The 23,472-nt window shown below is 40.6% G+C and overlaps 1 protein-coding gene across 2 annotated transcripts; it reads left to right on the plus strand.

Moving 5' to 3' along the window:
- The first annotated feature begins 57 nt into the window (after positions 1-57).
- LOC110522378 (ankyrin repeat and SOCS box protein 2) lies at positions 58-22,228 on the plus strand. 2 transcript variants are annotated; one of them, XM_036976011.1, is made up of 11 exons: positions 58-276; positions 1,444-1,758; positions 2,038-2,207; positions 2,353-2,508; positions 7,618-7,863; positions 8,177-8,348; positions 8,450-9,047; positions 9,150-9,303; positions 15,880-15,919; positions 16,066-16,137; positions 20,925-21,033. In XM_036976011.1, the coding sequence occupies exons 2-10, from the start codon at positions 1,463-1,465 to the stop codon at positions 16,070-16,072; spliced, it is 1,839 nt and encodes a 612-aa protein (XP_036831906.1). In that variant the 5' UTR covers positions 58-276; positions 1,444-1,462; the 3' UTR covers positions 16,073-16,137; positions 20,925-21,033. The 2 variants fall into 2 exon arrangements, with proteins under 2 accessions (XP_036831906.1, XP_021456410.2); XM_021600735.2 differs by lacking the exons at positions 15,880-15,919; positions 16,066-16,137 and having other exon boundaries at positions 20,925-22,228.
- Positions 22,229-23,472: the final 1,244 nt, after the last annotated feature.

Below are 23,472 nucleotides of genomic sequence, written 5' to 3' on the forward strand. Positions count from 1 at the left end.
GCATAAACCATGCCATATCTGAAGAAGGGCATCCCTATTCTGAGCAACACATGCAAACAAACTTTGTGGTCATAGGTCAGCTTGCCAAAACATGAAATCAAGACCCACTTTGGAATATATCATGAACATTGGAGCTGCTGCTTTTTCTTCATCCACATGGTGGACCACTCAGAGTAAAATACTTTTTCAAATCCTCATCACCTCTCGATAACTACAATCTAACAACTACTGGTCTACAGTTATAGTGTTTTGACTGCACACTGCCGACTCTAAAAGGTAGTGACAGCATGTCTGTACGTTTTATTTTATTTTAAACTTGACTAATGCTAATAACCATGTTTTACTAAGCTGTATAAGGACTTAATGCATGCATATTTTCATTAATTGCAATTTACACTAAGTTTCCATCAGCAAAATTACTCTGGTAACCAGCTAGTAAGTTATTGCTCAGATGTATCTTACAACTGCACTCTCTTAAAACAATGGTCTAGAAAACAATGACTTCATTGAAAGAAATGGTTGAATGACTTTTTAAAATTGGATACTGGTATAGTTGCTGCAAAGAAATTACATCAAGAAATGTCATGAATTAACCCTAACCCTAACCATGTGGTTTGCAATCGACATTACAGTCTAAGATTTTCTGTAATTTCCATTTATGAATGGAATATGATGTAGGAATATGATATAATGAGATTGGTACAGCTAATGTATGTTACGTTTGTCATAACCAAAAACTAAAGATATACTGCTCCATTGTTTATGTTTATGTTGCCATAGGAGACTTTGTAAACAAATGATGTAAAGCTTCAAATCAATTTAAAGAAATATGCATTTTGCTCTCCCTTAAGCTTTTGACTTCAGTTCCCACTGTCTGTTTGAAATGGGTTCTATGATGTGCATATTTATGTTATATCCCAGCATTAACACTTATCAAGAGCTTGGTGGCAAGTAGAATAAAGGTGTGTTAGTCCTAGACTAAAACAATACACTATATGCCCACAACACTGACTTGGCAAAAAAAATGTATACATAATATTTGAACTCAAAGTTGTCTTGAATGACCTCTTTGACATTAGTACATGTGCAGCAAATTTCAGCAACTACTTGTGCAGACTTTCGCATCTTGTTGACAACCTCAAGTTACATGAGTATTACAGGCTAATTAAATTTTTTGGGCAATTGATACCAACATTGAAGCTGAAATGTATGCTATTACTTAAATATGGCGCCAATAAAATCTGAATCTTTAATGATCTCTAGTTTTGACTGAAGTCATACATTGGTTTTCATATAAAATATGTATTTTTTTCCATTTTTAGCTATTTTACTTTGACGTGCACATGCTGTTGGTGATTTTGGTTACGTACTGAATGCAGTTTTAAAAATGCAGTTACATCTTAGTGAGTTTCATTGTTGTGACTTTTGTATCCTTGCAACCAGATCGACCATATCTGGAGCAATGGTCACCCCTACATGTTTTGATGACTACAGTCTTTACAGTGTCCTGTCAGATGAGGAGCTGATGAAGCTGGCCATCGATCGCAGCCTCATTGAGGACAACAACTCTATTGGGTCAATTCAATCATCACAATCTGTGGATCGACAACCCAATTACCAGCCAAACCAATTTACGACTCGTGTCAGGCTCCCCTCTGCAACAAGGCACATGTATGACTTTCCCCGAGCCAATCCAAACCCAGCCAACCCACATCCAAACCCATCACCTGCAAACCCTCCATCAGCAGACCCTATTGTGTGAGTCTGTCAACCCTTTAACTTATTTTGACAGTATGTATTCCAGAAAGAATGAGTGTGAAAACAATTATTATTTTGATGAGCATTAAGTTGGTATTATAATTCCAAAATGCCCAACATAGAAATCCGATGCTGAGTGTTGATACATTTCCCTAACAGGGACAGCTGTAATAAGGGTGTTCCTCAAATGTGTGTCCTGATGCTGCTAATGTTTAGCAAGATCCACAATGACACTAAACTGAATGACAAATTTCCCCTTCCTTTTTGTCTATGCTTCAGAGATGCAAGACCCCTGGTGAATGTGATCAAGAATGGGGATTTAAAGGCTCTGAAAGAGATAGTGAAATGCAACCCAATGAGTCTCTTGGTACCAAATGAGGGAGGATGGATGTCTCTCCACGAAGCTGCATATTACGGTCAAATAGAATGCCTCAAGATTATATTAAGAGGTGAGAGTGAAATAAAGACAAGTGTAATTGAGAATGGTTTCTATTTTATACACACAAGTCTTGAATCTCAGGCAGATCCTTTATTAGTACATGTTGATTATTTTTCATTTTCTTGGGTCACAAAGTTTTGTTGTCGTTCCTATAGCCCATCCTGGTATGGTGAACACATGTGGTAGTTACAATCAGACCCCACTTCTTTTGGCTGCCGCCTTTCACCGAGTGAACTGTGTTGAGTGCCTTCTGGACAGAGGTGCCAATCCAGACATTGCCAATGAGAATGGAGAAACACCACTCTTCAAAGGTAAACAAATCCTACAGATGTTAGATCTTAACTTGATCACTCTTTTGTCAAGGAGAATTTTCCTGATGCATCAGGAAATTCAAATGAGCCTCGCTAGTGGCTAAAAATAAGTAGTATTCTTTCTCTCCATGCGGGGGCAGTCAAGTCATCGGAATCAGGGCTCGCTATCTTAAAATAATGTTCTCGTTTCCTCAAGCACTATAGGCATAGGTCCTATTACTGCAACATTCAAATGTACCAAAATGTATCTGAAATGCAGCCATACACATCAACAACTGTCATTTTAATAACACAATATAGATATTGGCAAAGGTGCAAAGTACTACTTAAGTAGTTTTGGGGGGTATCTGTACTTTACTTCACTACATTCCTAAAGAAAATGATATACCTTTTACTCCTTACATTTTCCCTGACACCCAAAAGTACTTCTTACATTTTGAATGCTTAGCAGGACAGGTAAATGGTCAAATTCACGCACTTATCAAGAGAACATCCCTGGTCATCCCTACTACCTGATCTGGCGGACTGTGCCTCTGCCTATCCGTAATTTAAAAAACAAGAAAATGGTGCCTTCTGTTTTGCTTCATATAAGGAATTTGAAATTATTTCTACCTTTACTTTTACTTTTGATACATAAGTATATTTAAAACCAAATACTTTTGCTAAAGTAATATTTCACTGGGTGACTTTCACTTTTACTTGAGTCATTTACTTTGACTCAAGTATGACAATTGGGAATTTTTCCAACAGTGGATATTGTTCTCCACTAGGCTTTAACTTAGTGTGTCTAGTGTATCCCAAGGATTCGATTCCGGCCCAAGCTCTTCTGGTACTAATGATGCAATCCAACGATGACTTGATGTAGTTACACATTTCAGGGTTAATTTACCCCAGATCTTGATAAGAAATAACCATACCAGACACTTAAGGATAACATGAATAATAAAATAATAATAGTCAGTAGGGTAGGCTATACTAAGATTAGTTTCCATTTAAACAAAGTGCCAGGTAAATACTTTACTTCTATAGCAAGGTTTCCATCCTATTGGCGACAGTTTCATGAAAATATCCGCATGGAGAAAATATGCGAATTTCCCACCAGTGGTATGTTTCCACCAAACGGATATGTGCGTGATGACAAAGTGCACACAAAATGTACTTTTTCACTTAAGTTTTCATCTACCGAATAAAAATCTGAAGTTCAATGTGTTTACATTACATTTTCAACTCGACCTATAGTTTTTCTACAAACTGTTGCGTTAAATAGCAAATGTGCCTACTCTGTTCTTGACACTTGAGCTCTAGTTAACCTCTGGCAGATACAGTGCCGGTAATCTAATCTATCGTACATGATGAGATTATTATGGATAAGAGCGAGAATATTTTCAATTGTCAAACGGCAGTCAAGCATCGATTATCAAGTCACCAGAATAAGACCCTCAATATTTATTGGAAAGGAGAATCAAGCTCATCGCCATGCACTTTCACCACCCTGTGAAGTGAATCATTATTTGTTTCATTTGTAGCCTAAGAAACTGCATGGTTTCCCAAGTCGTAGCGGGAGGTTCACACACCATATCATCATGTGACTTCAGAATTCTATGGCAGGTTATTTAAGTGTCAGCCATTGTTGCCAGAACGACGCAATTTACTACAATCTGCCACCATCTACCACAAACGGTCGCGACAAAAGCTCAAAAGAAAGAACCACTGTATGTTCAGGTTAGAATAATTTGGTAAGCGACATTATTTGGTTTTCTTGCTGGGGAACATAAATAATCCAAAAGTACAGATATCAATTGTGATAGTCAACTCAATCATCTTTTTCCTGCCAAGGTCATTTACCGGTCATGTCTAGACGGGATACAGAGTTTGTCAAATTGAAATCAAAAGTGTATTTTTGCATTTCAGCAAACCCTAAACCTTTTTCTAAGCTTAAGATCATAACTTGCTTCATTCATTCTCCCAACTTGCTATGAAAAGTACATTTGACAAAAGCTGTATCCCTTCTAGACAAAACCGGTTTTACCCTCCATCCTCCTTCTCTTCTGAACCTCTCCTTTTTTGAAGGGTATTACAGGGACAAGCTGTAAATAAAAACACACACATACACAAAAACCTGTGATTTCTAATACATGGCACAAAAAGCTTACTGAGATGACATTTAGGCACAGACAGACAGACAGAGAGACAGAGAGAGACATAAAGAGAGAGAGTGCAATGCATAGGAGGATGCTGCATTGGCCTGACCCGCTGATCTAGCTAACTTTAGCTAGCTACATGGTTGACTCTGCAGCTAGCTAGCTTAGCCAGCTTACCTAGTGGCAACCTAATGTTTATTGCCAAACGAATTAGTTCGCTATTGCCACACACATCTGATTAATCTGTTCACTCTTTACGCCACAGACAAGTTGGCTGACAAATATAGATCATATGGGGAGCTAAAAACAGAAGATTTAACTACTTTTTCTCCCCAGTTGGTAGTCTTGTCCCCTCGCTGCAACTCCCGTACGGACTCTGGAGAGGCGAAGGTCTAGAGCCGTGAGTCCTCTGAAACACAACCCAACAAAGCTGCACTGCTTCTTGACACAATGCCTGCTAAACCCAGAAGTCAGCCACACCAATATGTCAGAGGAAACACCTTACAACCGTGTGCCACTGTGCTCAGCAAGCTACAGGGTGACTGGACAAGGATATCCCTGCCGGGCAAACCCTCCCCTAAGCCAGACAACGCAGGGCCAACTGTGTGTCACCCCATGCGTCTCCCAGTCATGCTGAAACAGGAAAGGGCCTTCCTCAAACTTCCAAAAAGTTGGAAGCACAGAATCATCTAGAATGTCATTACATGCTGTAGCATTAAGATTTCCCTTCACTGGAACTAGGGCCTTGCACGAACCATGAAAAACAGCCACAAACCATTATTTCTATTCCACCAAACGTTACAGTTGGCACTATGCATTGGTGCAGGTAGCTTTCTCATGGCATCCGCCAAACCCAGATTTGTCCGTCGGACCGCCAGATGGTGAAGTATGATTCATTACTCCAGAGACTGTATTTCCACTGCTGCAGAGTCCAATGGCGGAGAACTTTACACCACTCCAGCCGACACTTGGTATTGCGCATCTGATCTTAAGCTTGTGTGCGGCTGCTTGGCCATGGAAACCCATTTCATAAAGATCCTGACAAACAGTTATTGTGTTGACGTTGCTACCAGAGACAGTTTGGAACTCGGTAGTGAGTGTTGCAACCGAGGACAGAATTTTTAGGTGCTCCTGTTCTGTGAGTTTGTGTGGCCTACCACTTTGCAGCTGAGCCGTTGTTGCTACTAGACATTTCCACATCACAATAACAGCACTTACAGTTGACTCAGGCATCTTTTGCAGGGCAGGAATTTGACAAACTGACTTGTTGGAAAGGGGGCATCCTATGACGGTGCCACATTTCAAGTCACTGAGCTCTTCAGTAAGGCCATTCTACTGCCAATGTTGGTCCATGGAAATTGTATGGCTGTGTACTTGATTTTTACAGCTGTCAGCAACGGGTGTGACTGAAATAGCCGAATCCACTAATTTGTCCACATACTTTGTGTATATAGTGTATCTTCGAAATGCTTATCTTACTCCAGAAATATATCATATTACAAAGGCAGAAGGTCATTAAAGTGCAGTTTATCTTTGATCGCTGATTTGGCTAAGAACCAAAGAACAAGAAATCCTCAGGAGTGAAGACTAGTGATGTGCAGTTCGCGAACAATTCTTACTTTTTGAATGACTCTTTTTACTGACAAGAGTCACAATTAATTTTTTCCAAGTTACTCGTTCATTTTAGTCTGCTGGCTGCAATGAATTCTACAGCAGGATTAATATGTGCTCCTCCAGCTCAGCAGCTACAGAGATGTGCTCCAACCAGTAACTGTCTATCATGTACACGACAGGAAATAGACATGTTTAGAACTGATAATTGATCACATGGTGCAAGAACGAATGCTATTCATTTATTGAATGTTACTTGATGGACACAGCTTTTCGTACAACCAAAACACACTCAGCCTGCCTCTGCTCAAAACTCGAACTCGAGAACTAATTGTTTGGGGGCTGCTGCAGGTCACTAACAATATTGTGCTAATCTCTCTCGCGCCATCAAGCAGTTGCCTTACAGCTCAATCTGAATTCTCCCGCTGCTCTAACGTCCGTGGATGTAGCATAGCATTTGGGGCGGAGCACGGAGTTAGGGTAGCCAGGCAAGCCGAGCAGTGTCATTACGCCAAGAGTGGTTCACAATCTAGTCTGGTTGTGGCCGCAACTAGACCTCGTTTTAAAGGTATCAATAGACAGCACCAATAACAAGCCCCATATGGTGAACGAGAGACTTATAGAATCATGATTCTTTCGAGTTTGTAGTTCATAATTCACCGGTAGGGGGTCCTACGTGCTCTGGGCATTAGAAATTACTTGAGTAAGAGTTTAAGTATAGCCCACAGAGAATAACTAGAAAAGTACTAGTTTCTCCAAAAATTCAAAGGGTAGTAGTGGGCCAGATTTGAACCCATGACTACTTTGACATATGTATGCCATGGTTACTGGCTGTACCTGCTGGACCACACAGGCACTGAGACAACCAAACATTTAGTCTGACTATTGGTTGCCTTCAACATATAATAAAATAATTGATATAAAAAATTATTTTCCCAAAAGAAAAATACATCTACCCATACAAATATTGTCAATTTATTATAATCTACATTAGAATTCACACGAGACACGCAGCCTATATAGGCTACTTGACTGACGCCCAGTGGACCTGCAGACTAATTTATTGTATAGCCTACAAACACCGATTCCAGCTGCCCTCTGGCGGCGGTTAAAATATGAATTATACATTAAAATCCTCCTGCTGCAGGATTATTTTCCTCCTGTGACGAAATGGGTCATATTAAGATCTGACATCTGTAGGTGTTAGCTCTTGGGGCTAAGACAAGTCTCCAGGTGTCAAGCTAGGTTACTGGTCATACTGGTGAAGTCCACCACTGTTACACAATCAGCTTATGTTTTACAAACAGCAATATCCAACAAAAATTGATCTGTGTTGTTTGTCACAATGCGTTTTCAGCTTGCGAGAAGCCCAATGTGGAGATTGTAGACCACCTCCTGAAGTATGGAGCCTCAGTACACAAGGCTTGTGTTCAGGGTGTGACACCTCTCCATGAAGCAGCCGGGCATGCTAACGTGGAAATTTGCCAGATGTTGTTGGAGGCCGGGGCCAAGCTTAATGCAGTCAATAATTACAGGATGGAACCTTTCTATACGGCAACACAGAATGGGGGAGTGGACGTGTTGCACTTCTTGATTAGAAAAGGTGAGTCGTTTTCAAATTTTCACATGCCAGTTTCAAGATTATTTTTAATTGATTGTTTTAAAGATGCAGTCTGGGATCGTAAGCACAACAAGTTCATAACATATTGAACCTGAACTCTACTTTAATGTCCAAACCCTTGTTGATGGGTTTCCTACATCTTGGAGAAAGTTTTATGTTCTTTACAATGGCATGAATATAATTGAAAATAACCATTAAGCATGCAGACCATCTGTTGCTGGTGATGTTGTGGTGTTGCCAGTTTTCCTTCATTTCAACATTGTATGAATGTTGTGTATGCTCTTGTATATTGTAGGTGCTGATATAAACTGCCAGGCAAGGAAGGGGGAAACACCTCTGTACGAGGCAAGTAAGAATGGTTACAAGGAAGTTGTGGAACTGCTTCTATCTCATAAAGCAGATGCTAACCGAACAACTAAGTCTGGCCTCCTGCCTCTTCATATTGCTGTCCAGAAAGGACATTTTGAGTGAGTGCAATTAATTGATTGATTGGTTAATTTAAAGTATTGGTTTCTCTTCAAGCCAAACATTTCCCTTTCAATTTGATCCCTGTGCTTCCCCTCTGTAGCATTGTGTCCATGCTGATCCCTGCCACCAGCAAGGTCAAAGTTCAACGCAGTGGCATCAGTCCCCTCCACCTGGCTGCCGAGTACAACCGGGACTGGATCCTGGAGATCCTTATCGAGGCAGGCTATGACGTCAATTTCCAGCTCGCAGAAGACCGATCCAAAATGTATGAGGACCATCGCAGCACAGCACTCTACTTTGCTGTCTCCAACAGCAACCTAGAGGCGGCTGAAATGCTTCTGGATGCAGGCGCTAACCCCAACCTTGATATGTTCAACCCTCTTCTTGTCGCTGTGAGGCAGGGTTACATGGAAATGATCACCGCTCTGGTGGAGCATGGAGCTAACATGAATGCGTCCATCCCCACACACCCCTGCTCCTTCCCGGCAGTGGTCATGCTCGGTATGAAGTATCTGCACATCCTGAACTATCTGAAGTATCTGATGTCCAATGGCTGTGATGCCCTTTCCTGTTTTGATTGCACATATGGCAGCAAGCCACACCCACCCCTGAAAATTTCAAGAAGGGTCAGCATCTTTGGCGAAACTTTGCGCTACGTTATTGATGAGGACGAAGCTCGACGCAACACTTGCGTCCAGGTAGGTTGGGTTTATGTGCAATGTAGATAGTTTGCTGGTCTATTAGTTTCCAATTCCATCTCGGGTAGTTCTTTGAATCCAATTTTAACCCTTAATTTTCAGTTCTGTGAGGCAATCTCCGATCCGACAATTAGCCGCTGGGCAGGACCCATCATAGATGTGCTCCTGGATTACGTTGGCCATGTGAAACTCTGCTCCCGGCTGATCGAGAACCTGGATAGCTACAGTGACTGGGCAGGGATCAAGGTGAAAGCAAGTAAGTGAGCTTACACCATAGAGTTACACAATATACCGAAACTTCAGTTCTCAATATTAGAACATGAAAAATGGGTACAAGAATTTTTGTTACTTTTGTTGACTGTCAAACTGTAGCATACAAGCCAATGTACCCGTTACACAGCGTGAGCGTACCGTGCCTGCTTCACTTCGGCTGCACTAGGATTCTGAGCAGCATCATGTTAGGTCCCCATTCATACTGCACACTTGAATGATGCAGCATGGCATGTAGAAATAATTAAACGGTTCATTCCTGTTTGCAAAGCAATGTCCATACAGGCTAGAACACTTTACAATGCAAGAAGATACCGGTAGCTTTCAGCTTTGTAGACTAACTTTCCTTGCCAGCTTAAAGCCAACATGAAATCACTACCCCTAGTACTGATAATACGCAAACCATAACTCAAAATGTGCCGATTTCAAAGCCGATTGCCACCAAAACATTATTAATTCACTTAATAGGTCTCTCGCTCACGTCTCTCCCAAAGATTATCTATTGCCTCAGCGAACCGACTCTGATTAATCAGATGTGTGTGGCAATAGCTAACTAATAAACATTAGGTTGCAATAAACATTAGGTTGCCACTAGATTAACTGGCTAGCTGCAGTGTCAACCGTGTAGCTAGCTAACGTTAGCTAGATCAATGGGTCAGTCCACCACAGCATCTCTCTCTCTCTCTCTCTCTCTCTCTCTCTGTCTCTCTCTCTCTCTCTCATTTTGTTTACCATTCAAATAAATTATTACCATTATTTTGTTATGTATTTAGATTGGTAATAACAAAGTCACGTTGATTGTATAATTGTGAAATTGGATGATTGGACATGGCAGGAGTCGCGTACGTAAAAGAAAATTGCTTTATGACCGGCATCTCACAAACCCACGAGTCTAACAGCGGCATCTAATTGCCTACCTGTGTTGCCATTTGCTGTTGTTCTGCTGAGCCTGACTCCGAGCTGGGGTAGTTTGTTTCACGTCTTAATGGCCCTCAGCCTGTGCAGCAACTTTCATGTGGGCGTAGTTAGCCGGTTGAGATAGTGGTGAATGTGCTGCTAGCAAGGAAAATCCGGGGGGTGCACGCGAACATAAAGAACAAACAACTGTTCACGATTCGGTCACAAAGATGCAGGCACAAAGATGCAGGCAATTTTAAGCATTCTGAGTTTTGATCAATGCTGTGATTGCAATATAAGTGGGTAAATGCTCATTTACAAAATTAAAGGGTGAGTAAACACTATTGCAGAAATTATAAGGTGCATAAATGGCATTTATGTGTGTTTACCCTCCACTACATCTCTGATTGTGTCATGGTCATCTAGAAATTTTGTCTAGATCCTGGTTTGTCCCAAGGATGTCTTCCCATGGGTGATTTTAGGATGCTGTCAGGACTTTCTGTCTTGGTCCCCTAGAGATTTTTGTCTAGTTCCAGGGTTGTTCCGAGTACATCACCTGATGGTCCCAAAGAAAAGTGCAGAGATGCATGAGAAAGCTCTCGTCATGAGATATTTATGTTTATTGCAACCTAATGTTTATTAGTTAGCCATTGCCACACACATCTGATTAATCAGAGTCGGTTTGCTGAGGCAATAGATAATCTTTGGGAGAGACGTGAGCGAGAGACCTATTAAGTCAATTAATAATGTTTTGGTGGCAATTACAGAAAACCACATACCAGATTTTTAAAACGTCTTAGGGATAGCCACCATTTTTTCAATTTTCGCCTAAAATGACACACCAAATCTAACTACCAGTAGCTCAGGCCCTAAAGCAAGGATTTACATATTCTTGGTACTATTTGAAAGGAAACACTTTGAAGTTTGTGGAAATGTGAATTGAATGTAGGAGAATATAACAGAATAGCTCTGGTAGAAGATAATACAAAGAAAAAAACTAACGTTTCTTTTCTACCACCATCTTTGAAATGCAAGGTCCCAGTTCTACATTTGGGCAAATCGTGAAGTAGACCTTTGCATTCATATAAAATTTTTCTGAAAGAATATCGTCAAATCTGTATACTTGGACTTTGATTTAGCTTTTCCAGTATTAGTAGCCATATTATAAGCTAAACATTTGCAAAACAACCAGTTTTCATAACTTCATAACTCTGAATATTCTAATAATTTTTGTCCAAAATGAAAAGACATGCTGTCGTACAAGGTTAGTAGCTACATTTTATGACAGATACATGGTTTCCGGACACTCCCGTAAAGCCCAGCTCATTGGCTATCTAGCTAGCACCGATTGGTGCTTTTTTGACAAAGTTAGAGTCGTTCAAGTGAAGATCGCCCACGTCGTCGGCGTGCCATGAAGGCGTCGCTCTCTGACCAAATATGGTGTCCTATAGAATATACTACACCCCTAATGATATAGTGAAGTCTCTTTATGTTCTAGGATCTCTGAGGAATACATACGAACGTGATTTGACTGGTTGAAACAATGTTTAGGGTTAGATTTTCACAGATTCCTTTCTTTGCAAATTGAACGAGTGGAAATACAAAATCGATCATGCATGATATATGGACCTTTTTAGGGTATGAAAAGGGATTTTATCTAACAAAACGACACTTCATGTTATCTCTGGGACCCTTTGGATGATAAATCAGAGCAAGATTTCAGAATGTAAGTACACATTTCACCTTCAGAGATTAATTTATCAAACCTATCACGGTGAAAAAAGTGTTTTGTTGTTAGGAGCTCTCCTCAAACAATAGCATGGCATTTTTTCACAGTAATAGCTACTGTAAATTGGACAGTCCAGTTATATTAACAAGAATTTAGCTTTCAGCCGATATAAGACACAACATTTGTTGTTTCTCCCAAATCTAGGATCTTGACACAAGGCGCTGCATGATTTACAACTGCCCCGTTGACGGGACGCCGATCCCTATTAACAGGGTCATTGGCAATAAGAAAAAAAATGTAATTTCTTGCTCAACATCTGGGCGTCAGATAAGAACGAGACTACCTCGTCCATAAAGTGACCATTAGACTTGCCAACTTTCCGACTGAATACGCTTGTAGATGCAACAGTTTTGATAAAATGTATAATGTATTATCGCTCTCATGTGCTCAATAAAAACCAATGGGGTGGTACCATTTTGCTGCATTTTGAACAATGCTAACATACTTTTAACAGAGTTCTGTCTAAAACCGGGCCCAGCAACTTGGTTGCTCAACAACACAACTGGCATAAGTTGTTAAGTTGTGTTCTTAACAAGCATAAGAAGTGGTTGAGAACAAACCTAGGCTACTGTAGATAGGCTACTGTAGATGTTGGTATTCAAGCTGAGGTTAATCAACAAATGCGTACAGATAATTGGTCCGACATAAAAAAAATGGGTTGGTTGTTATTAGTTATTCTTGTCATTATAAACCAACTTTGAAATATGTATTTTTCAGTCATTGAGTCTATGGCCAAATTTCAACTGCGCACACATTCTCAATGAAGAAAGCATTATATCAGAATGATATGCTTTTAAGCCTCTTAATATAGGAAAGAGGAGCAGGATTGTAGTGCTGCCAAAGCATGGGGGAGCAGTGTATCCTCACTATTTTTCAATTTGAGATTACACAGAGCTGGTAAAACTATTTCTGGAACATTTATTCTGATAAATCCTAAATACATTCTATTTAATTACCACAATTTCCATGAAAATCGATAAATAGCCTATGCAATGTAAAGCACCCTAGGCAAATGGTGGTTTCTTCCCTGTCTTCTCTCTGGTGTTGTCGAGAATGATGAACTATAGGTGTGTACTGCGATGGTCGGTCATAGGCTTGACCACTTTGGCCAATCAGAACATTGAAAAATGATAACCAGCAGTTCCTATCCAGCCTGGGTGGCAGGTAACCTTGTGGTTAAGAGCATTGAACTGGTAACCGAAGGGTAGCTGGTTTGAATCCCCCGAGCTGACTAGATGAAAAATAAAAATCTATGGATGAGCCTTTGAGCAAGGCACTTAACCCTAATTTCTCCTGCAAGTCGCTCTGGATAAGCACGTCTGCTAAATGACTACAATGCAAATATAAAAACATAAGAAGCCGCCTGTTCAAAACCACAAGAATTTAAAGGTGCAACTGACGAGGAGTCCAAGCCCACATACACCTGACAAATCAGGCAAACATCCTGCAGAGAGAGCTGTCCAGAGCCTCTCAATTTGTGCCAATGCTTCTCCCTCCTGTGTGCCTCCACCATCAATGGCTTTAGGAACATTGTTCACAGTAGGGGAGAACATGTGCATGTGAGGTAATTCCACTGCTTAACTGTACAAGTGGAGGCTGGTGGGAGGAGCCATAGGATTATTATTATTTGACCCTGCTGGTCATCTATGAACATTTGAACATCTTGGCCATGTTCTGTTATAATCTCCATCCGGCACAGCCAGAAGAGGACTGGCCACCCCTCATAGCCTGGTTCCTCTCTAGGTTTCTTCCTAGGTTCTGGCCTTTCTAGGGAGTTTTTCCTAGCCACCGTGCTTCTACACCTGCATTGCTGGCTGTTTGGAGTTTTAGGCTGGGTTTCTGTACAGCACTTTGTGACATCCGCTGATGTAAGAAGGGCTTTATACATACATTTGATTGAAATTTGATTGATAGGAGGATGGGCTCATTGTAATGACTGAAATGGAATGCTATCAAACATATGGAAACCACATGTTTAACTTCATTCAATTGATTCCATTCCAGCCATTACAATGAGCCCATCCTACTACAGCTCCTTCAACCAGCCTCCTTTAATTGTACATACCCTGCAGCTTGGCAGAGTAAGAGGGGGTTTAGCCAAATTAAACTAATCATCAGACCAATGAGATCTAGGATCCAAATTCACTGTGTGTCTCCTTGATGTTCATAAAACTCCATGGACCCCGTCTTGCGCAGAAGTGACCACTTGGTTACAGTGACACTGTTCTTCTGAGGTCACCCAAACCAGAGAGGCCACTGCAAAGCCCAGGGAGCCTAACCCTCTCTGGGAGTTGCTGTAGCCCTGCTTGGGATAATTAACCTACATTGGCTATTGGTTGAGACACAGGGCCCGTTCTAGCTTGGTATGTCAGGGTGGGCAAGTGGAAATGTGAATTGGGGCAAGTTGGAGGTAACAATGCATTACGATTCTAGTTTACTAAGATGCATGAATACACCACACCAAAAGACGGATTTTACGGCTGTTTTAAAACAAATTTCCTGTAATTCTACATAGTAATGATTTATGTTCACTTCTTGGTCAATTGATTTGATAGAATGTATTTGCATAGATGAAAAATGCTATGCATAGATATTTCACCTGTGTTTTCTTTTATTCTGTAATAGAGTATGTTGTAATCATGTGTTCAAGCTAATCAAATCAGAGTTTATTTATGATACAACGCAAGTGTAAGCTACACAATACAATGAAATGCCTACTCGCAACTAAAGTGCTTATGTATTTGTATTTACATTAGGCTACACCCTACAAATTGCTAGTAGTAGTCATAGTAGTAGTAGTCATAGGCCTATAAGACTATACTGCAAATTCTTGTTTTTTGTTCCTGAACTGGCTGAATGGCAGAGCTATCCTTCAGACTTCCTTCAGCACCACATTCGTTGCAAAATCCTGGGGCTGCCCTATCAGCACCACAAAGGGACTCAATTGCTTAAAATAACAGTCATCAAGATCTGTTGCCTACGCTTAATAGTCCTACTCATCAGTTGTAATTATTATTACAAATAGAAGATGAACACTTCTCGCCATGGTAAGGGAAAGGGAAAGGGAAAGGGGATACCTAGTCAGTTGCACAACTGAATGCATTCAATCGAAATGGGTCTTCTGCACTTAACCCAACCCTGTTTAGTAAAGTTAGATCAAAGCTGAATCGATGTCTCGCAAGTTCACATAATAATTCATTTGCATTTGACACACAGCATAGTAGGCCTGCAGAGCCTTCAGAAAGTATGCATACGTCTTGACTTATTCCACATTTTGTTGTTACAGCCTGAATTCAAAATGGATTCAATGTATGTTTTTTCTCACCCATCTACACACAACACCCCATATTGCATTCAGGGCAAAGAGTTACATTTTTGTCTCATCAAGCAACATAATATTTTGCCTAATGCTCTCAGAGTCTTTTACATGCCTTTTAGCAAACTCCAGGCGTGCTGCCATGTGCCTTATTCTTCAGGAGTGGCTTCCACCACTCTCCCATAAAGCCAAGATTTGTATTCAGTGCTGTCGAGACTGTTGTCTGTCTGGCAGGTTCTCCCATCTCAGCCAAGGAACTCTGTAGTTCTGTCAGGGTGGTCATTGAGTTCTTGGTCACCTCCCTGATCAAGGTCCTTCTTGCCCATTTGCTCTGTTTGGTCGGACAGACCACTGTGCTCTTGGAAACTTTCAAAACTCTATAAATGGTGTTATACCCTTCCCCAGATATATTCCTCATCACAATTCTCTCTTGGAGATCTGCGGACAGTTCCTTGGTCTTTTGCTCTGATATGCACTGTCTAATTTTTGTTTTGACATTCTTCTTCTTCTTCTTCTTCTTCTTCTTCTGTGGGTTTTATGGCGGACTACAACCCAAAAAGGTGTATGGCTGCCACCAACTGGACGGGTTGAAAAAACAAGGTAAAAATAACATCCGTACATGATAGGGAAAACTAAATGATTCCACCCAAATAAATTTGTAAATTGACAAAAACAAATCAAAATTTCTTAATTTCTTAATAATCTTAATTTCTTAAAATCTCCATATCTCCCTTCTCGGGCTCTAGGTCCTGAGAGGGGTGTACGGCTTGCGACAATACTCCATTCAACTCCTCCTCCGAGAAATCTTTCAGTCCCAGGTACCGCTCCGCCGCATCCACAATGATGTCTATTCTACCGGACCTTCTCTCCACCTTGGCAGTGCCATTAATCACCATAGCTATAAAGGCCACAAAGTCCACCTTCTTAACCTTTAAAATACCTGGGTCCTGATGGTGAAAGGCAACCCCTGCAGCCTGCAGTGAAGGCCTATCCACCACAATGGAATCTTCATGAGCACCATTCAAAGCCTCAACCCTTTAAACAGCCGCTGTATATGAAATGTTCTGGACAGCCCTGAATTTGGCCACCTCATTATCTTTTACCGTTGTCGGGCATTCCAAAGAGGTGGCTTTATGGTTCTCACTACAATTGCGACGTCACATTTTCATCACTTTTAAAACACATGACATTATCTTTTCCACAACTTGGACCTTTCGGCTTCTCCCTTCTGCAAACACTTGAAACATGTCCAAAAGCTTTACAGTGATCACACTGCATTCGTCTTGGGATAAATACTCTGACTCTGTAGTTTAGACACAACGTGGATGACGTGGATTGAGACGCATCCAATGCAAAAAAATAAAGATATCTCTATCTTCAACTGACAGATTTTTATGCCGATTTTTTTAATCATGATGATTTGATCTACACGGGGATGCGGACATGGGCTCTAGGGGGTTGTTAAGCATAAATAATGACATTGATTCAGGCCATAAGGGAAGCATGATGTAAGATGCAAACCTGGTATTCCAACTGATTATAGGTTACTAAAGCCAACAACATACTACTGAGCCACAGAGTTTTGATAAAAACAGTGGAGGGAAAAAAACATATCTGATAATCGCACTCTGCAATTTATTGCTGTCCAGCAGATGTCACTAACTTGCATTGTAAACAGATAATGAAGCTGAGTAATTAACCATTTTTCATCACAAGCACAACTTTGCCTTCAGAAAGCCTTGGTTTGTGATCACTAGTGAAGAGGAGCCAACTGAAGATTGCAGCAGACTATGTATTATTGCTCCCATCTGTTACATGCACTTATGTTAGCTTTTTCAAAAGCTTTCAAACTGGCAGCAATTGTGTCGAGGCACAGATCTGGGGAAGGGTACCAAAGCATTTATGCAGCATTGAAGGTCCCCAAGAACACAGTGGCCATTCATCCTAGAGATGGCCACCCTGCCAAACTGAGCAATTGGAAGAGAAGAGCCTTGGTCAGGGAGGTGACTAAGAACCCGATGGTCACTCTGACAGAGCTCTAGAGTTCCTCTGTGGAGATGGGAGAACCATCCAGAAGGACAACCATCGCTGCAGCACTCCACCAATCAGGCCTTTATGGTGGAGTGGCCAGACGGAAGCCACTCAGTAAAAGGCACATGACAGCCCACTTGAAGTTTCCCAAAAGGCACCAAGACTCTCAGACCATGAGAAACTAGATTCTATGGTCTGATGAAACCAATATTGAACTCTTTGGCTTGAAAGCCAAGCATCACGTTTGGAGGAAACCTGGCACCATCCTTACGTGAAGAATGTTGGTGGCAGCATCATGCTGTGGGGATGTTTTTCAGCGGCAGTGACTGGGAGACTAGTCAGGATCGAGGCAAAGATGAACAGAGCCAAGTACAGAGAACTCCTTGATGAAAACCTGTTCCAGAGCGCTCAGGACCTTAGACTGGGGGCGGATGTTCACCTTCCAACAATACAACTACCCTAAGCACACAGCCAAGGCAGGAGTGGCTTCGGGACAAGTCTCTGAATGTCCTTGAGTGGCCCAGCCAGAGCCCAGACTTAAACAGATCGAACTTCTCTGGAGAGACCTGAAAATAGCTGTCCAGCAACTCTCCCCATCCTACCTCACAGAGCTTTAGAGGATCTTTAGAGAAGAATGGCAGAAATTTCTCAAATACAGATGTGCCAAGCTTGTAACGTCATACCCAAGAAGACTCAATGCCGTAATCGCTGCCAAGGGTGCTTCAACAAAGTACAGAGTAAAGGGTCTGAATACATATGTAAATGTAAAACTGAGGGGGAAAAGGGGGGAAATTATTTAATTAATTTTAGAGTAAGGCTGTAACGTACTTGAACTAAATGTGGAAAAAGTCAAGCAAGTGGTCTGAATACTTTTAGAAGGCACTATAAATAAATGTTTTATATATAGAGACCCGTTCCAAATGGACCAAAGGACTACTAGACTCGTTACATATAGACCTGGTCCGATCCAAACCTGGTCTGATCCGAGTGAGGGAAGCAGGGGGCCGTACTGTGTTTGTAGGCTACTGTTAGTGTGAGTAACTGACACGGGGTGCAGGGAGGAGGGAGAGAAGAAGACAGCAACCAAACAAGCCAACTAGCACTATAGTACACTAATAGTTGCAGTAGTTAGGTTATTTCACATCCAATATGATTACGTAGGAGCTGTCTTGACTGCGCCAAACCGGAAAAGGCTAGTTAAGCTAGCTAGCTAGCTAGGCTAATTGAGGCTGCATGCACTTTCTCGTCCTACACATTTACAAACAACAACAACTCCATTCAAAATATTAAGTTAGCAGCCTACCTGTTGGTCATTGTAGCCTAACCTTCTCCTTTAACTTTTAATTCCATCACTTTAATTCCATCTTCCATTGATTAGATATCTCCTAACTTATGCTACATAGAGGCTCTATGTCTGTAGCCTATTGCCGCTTTGATGACTTATGCTTGGCAAAAACAAGCTACACGTGCCACTCTAGTGAAAAGCAAGAGCAGCAGCGTAAATGACGATGATCCTAATGCTTTGTACAGTCAGTGTACATTGAACAACATTACAATTTATCCATTCAGCAGACGCTCCCATCCAGAGTGACCTACAGTTAGTGCATTCATCTTACGACAGCCAAGGGAGACATACACATATCCGTGTCGTATCCCAACCACGTATCACATACATAATACAATGTAAAATACAATACAAAATGCTTAAAAATGTCTGTGTCTATTCACAGTTCCCGTCGTGTTGCAATGTATTCTTTCAGTTTTCTGAATCAGTTTTTATTGCTAGCTTGAGTTACCTGGGGTGATAGAGTTCCCTTTACTCATGAATTTATTTAATACTGTGTGTTTCCCAGCCACTGTTCTGGACCTGGAGACCGTGAAGAGACCTCTGGTTGCATGTCTTTGTTGTTCCGATGAGTTTCCGAACTGTGTGCCAACTGCTTGAACAGACAGTTCGGTACCTTCAACACACCAACACCTCACACAAAGACCAATAGTGAAGCAGTCAATCTCTCCTCAACTTTGAGCCCAGAGAGATTGACATGCAGGTCATTTACATTCGCACTCCATGTACATTTGGACCAACTGTAATTTGCTTATGTCCTTCTTTGCCGCACCTGACCACACAGCTGTACAGAGGTCTAGGATTCAAGATAGCACTGACCATCTGTAACTGCTTAGTGGGATCTCATTGCTTGCTTGTGCTACCTGTGCTCAGCGAAAATAACATGACATACTTCTAACTTGGTTAGGTATAAATGAGACCGTTTATGAACATCAACTGTTTTAGACAAAACAAATGTAACCAAGCAAGATAAATTAACGTTCTATCAATACTGATTACGTGGTTACCACAGGGTTAGCAGCGTAATGGTTATCGTTACCACCCGGAGACCAGAAGATTGGGGATTTAAATAGCTGAACACAGTAAAGTATATTATCCCACCGAAGAGTATGAATTAGGCTGCTTGAGAAGTTTAAATCCTAAGCAACCTGCCTACACATCGTTTGAAGTACAATAGACCAGCATAGCTACAGTTGTACGCCAAAGCTGTGTGCTAGAAAACCTTGGTAGAGCATGGGTGGAGTAGGCATTGCGGTGTCCATGTGAACTTCCTTTATTTTTCAGGCTTCAGACCAATGCCTACTTCACACTCAAAACACTGTTTTTTTGTTTTTAATCATAGGTCATGAATGTGTATTGGACTTCTGACCGCAAATACTACAGACTTTGTGGTGCAGCAAAAATCTAACTGAATCCCAGTAAAGAGATTGTGTGTTGAAATCCCAGGTGGGGTGATATTGAAAAGTCAGTACTAAGGGATCATGTAAAATGTGAACATATTTTGATTGATTAAGTATTTGTTTTACTATTTTAGCTGAACAGCATACCACTTACCTTAAAACCCCATACAATTTCATTACTTTACTTGTAATGGATTGGGACACCTGGAACCATCACATGATGTCCTGACGACTGGTAAAACAAATGTCTTGAGAACATCTTACAAATGTCCAAACATGGTCCTCAATGAAATCCTGGTAACTTACAAGGAACTACACAAAGGTCCCCCAGAGAACATTCCCTTTGGACCATCATGCAACATCCTAATAACTAGTCAAATGTAAATCCTGAAAAGGTCCTGAAATGGTCCTTAGTGATGACCTGGTAACTTTCAGGGAACTACACAAAGGTCCCCAGAGAAGGTTGCCTTGGGACCATCATGCAACATCCCCTTGACCATCATGAAACGTCCCCTTGTGGTCATTGAATGGCCCATGGATAACGTGCTATCAGAACCAAGTAGGAACCTTTTCGAAACGTTCCCTACTGGGAACTGCGACCAAACCGGAACTTGTGCTGAACGTGTTCTTAATGTCCCAAAGTTAATGTCATGTTTTAATATTCCTAGAACGTTCTCTTAACGTCAGTGGGATAACATCTTGCCAAAACTCTTAAAGGGACCTTAATTGAGAACATAGCCAAATGTCCTTAGATGGTCCCCTGTTTGCTGGGATACTACAGTACTATCGTTTTTTTCATGTTGGTTAATAAGCAACTTTGCACTTTCAGTGCCACCACATTCACTGATGCAGTTGTGCAGACTGAAGATCCATCAGCAGGTTGGAATCCCCAGACTGAGGCACATCGACACCCTGCCGCTCCCACCAAGACTAATCAAGTTCCTCAACTATGAAAAGGTAAATTTCCAGGAAGTCTAGGAATGTATTTTTGTTTTGTTGACTCTAAGTCCACAGATTCCGTGACTTGTTTTCAATAAATGTGATTGTTTTGCATATTGTAAGCCAGTGGAGATGAAGGGGGAATGTTTCTTTGCACAGTTGTGTACTGCATAATAGGCTTGACTTGATATTACAATGGCAGGAGTAATATTCGAATGAATATATTGTAAATTATGTGTAAATGTAACTATTTACTTATTAATTCCTATTCGATTACCAACAAAATAGGCAAACAAATAATGCATGACTGGCTACTGCTAGCCTGAAGAAAAATTGTGTGACTTGCTTCAGCTGGTCAAAAGTATTGTTATAGTAGACAAAGAAGAAACTCTGAGACTGTCCATCTAAACAGTGTGACAGGATTATTGCTTTAGCAAATGTTGGTTACAGACATAACAATGTTGAATTAATGTATATGTAAGATTTGTTTTGTCACTTTACATTAAGTTAACTTTAAATCCAAGGTCTAATTGGAGAGGTAAGTTTACTCAAGTAAACAGCAACTGACAAATTAGTTGTTTTCTATTTTTGTTTTGTTGACTCTTAAGTCCACAGATTCCGTGACTTGTTTTCAATAAATGTGATTGTTTTTTATATTGTAAGCCAGTGGAGATGAAGGGGGAATGTTTCTTTGCACAGTTGTGTACTGCATAATAGGCTTGATTTGATATTACAATGGCAGGAGTAACATTCGAATGAATCTATTGTAAATTATGGGTAAATGTATGTACTTGTAGGCATTTGGGTTTGGTTAGCAATAGCAACTCTGAGTCTTATTGATTACTAAGTTAATTGTTTACCCTGCACAGTGAGATTTTATTTGACTAAAGTACAGTGAAGTTGCCTGTATCAGAAAATAAACCACAGCTTGGAATGCTTCTCAGGCAATCAGATTGTTTGGCCAGAACTATCCATTATATAATTGAATATAGTGATTTCAGTACTGCATTGTGTACAAAGGTCTGTTGCCACAGGTGGGTGGAATTATTTCAGTGTTTAATGAAAAAAAAGTTCAATTTTCTATGAATATTGCAGATTTATTGACAGACTCATGTAATGCTAATGATATCATCAGTACTTGCTTGAAGTAGAGCCATACATTGTCAAACACTGTATAAATAAAGTCTTAAAGGAAAGCGATATTCATTGGTCCATTGTTGATACATGTCAGCAGTCAAGTTGTTAAGATATTGGACTTCCAAGAAGCAATATTGCACTGGCCACATCATTATGTTGATGCAGAAAGGTCAGATGACATAAAAATGTAGCTCTTTGAGTGGACAGTGGAAGTTTGGCATAGAAAAAAGGATACATTAGCATAAAAATATGGTGATGGATCTTTGATATGAACGGTTTGATGTGTTTGCATTCGAGAAGTCAAAGAAATGATCCTGATAGCTGAAAGTGCACTATTTACTTACTTAGTCCCATTTGATTATCAATGAAATGCATATAATGCATGGCTGGCTACTGCTGCCTGCCTATTCCAGACACAGATTTAGGTCATTCACTTGCCCCATATATTTGTCATTCAATTTTTGACTGATCTGTCGCTTTGTAAAAATGTGCATGGGTTTAGCTCAGGTCATAATGGCAAAGACGTTGGGGGAAATGAGAGGGAGGGGGAGTGATGCTTGCTCAAATCCAATCGTGACAGGAAGCGTAACATGCACCACATACATTTCTTTACAGACAGCCAAACTAGCCAATTTAGTTATTTAGATTGCACAGCGCAGCACAGTTTTAGTGACAGAGAGATGCGTCCTGGCAGCTGAAAATGACTTCATCCTGATCAAGTATAATTACAAAAATGTGTCGTACCGTAAACATATTCGAAAAATTCTCAATTTCCATTACCATGCTCGTTTTGTCTGAGTACTCAGCACACCCCTACTAGAAAGGGGAATTTTGACCACGCACAACAGGGGAAGTTTGGCATAGAAATAAGGATGCATAAGCAGAAAAATATGATGGTGGATCTTTGATATTAACGGTTTGAATGTGTTTGCATTCGAGAAGTCAAAGAAATGATCCCCACAGCTGAAAGTGCACTATTTACTTATTAATTCCTATTTGATTATCAACAAAATAGGCAAACAAATAATGCATGACTGGCTACTGCTAGCCTGAAGAAAAATTGTGTGACTTGCTTCTGGTCAAAAGTATTGTTATAGTAGACAAAGAAGAAACTCTGAGACTGTCCATCTAAACAGTGTGACAGGATTATTGCTTTAGCAAATGTTGGTTACAGACATAACAATGTTGAATTAATGTATATGTAAGATTTGTTTTGTCACTTTACATTAAGTTAACTTTTAATCCAAGATCTAATTGGAGAGGTACATTTACTCAAGTAAACAGCAACTGACAAGTTAGTT

The sequence above is a fragment of the Oncorhynchus mykiss genome, chromosome 4 (assembly GCF_013265735.2).
Source record: "Oncorhynchus mykiss isolate Arlee chromosome 4, USDA_OmykA_1.1, whole genome shotgun sequence".
In the NCBI taxonomy this organism is placed as follows: Eukaryota; Metazoa; Chordata; class Actinopteri; order Salmoniformes; family Salmonidae; genus Oncorhynchus; species Oncorhynchus mykiss.

What these genes read in the sequence shown, in the direction of transcription:
- LOC110522378 (XM_021600735.2), top strand. Translation starts at nt 1,463, where the DNA reads ATGGTCACCCCTACATGTTTTGATGACTACAGTCTTTACAGTGTCCTG. An exon ending in AGAAACACCACTCTTCAAAG is followed by an intron (nt 2,509 to 7,617) that starts GTAAACAAATCC and finishes ATGCGTTTTCAG; the next exon opens with CTTGCGAGAAGCCCAATGTG. An exon ending in GCACTTCTTGATTAGAAAAG is followed by an intron (nt 7,864 to 8,176) that starts GTGAGTCGTTTT and finishes TGTATATTGTAG; the next exon opens with GTGCTGATATAAACTGCCAG.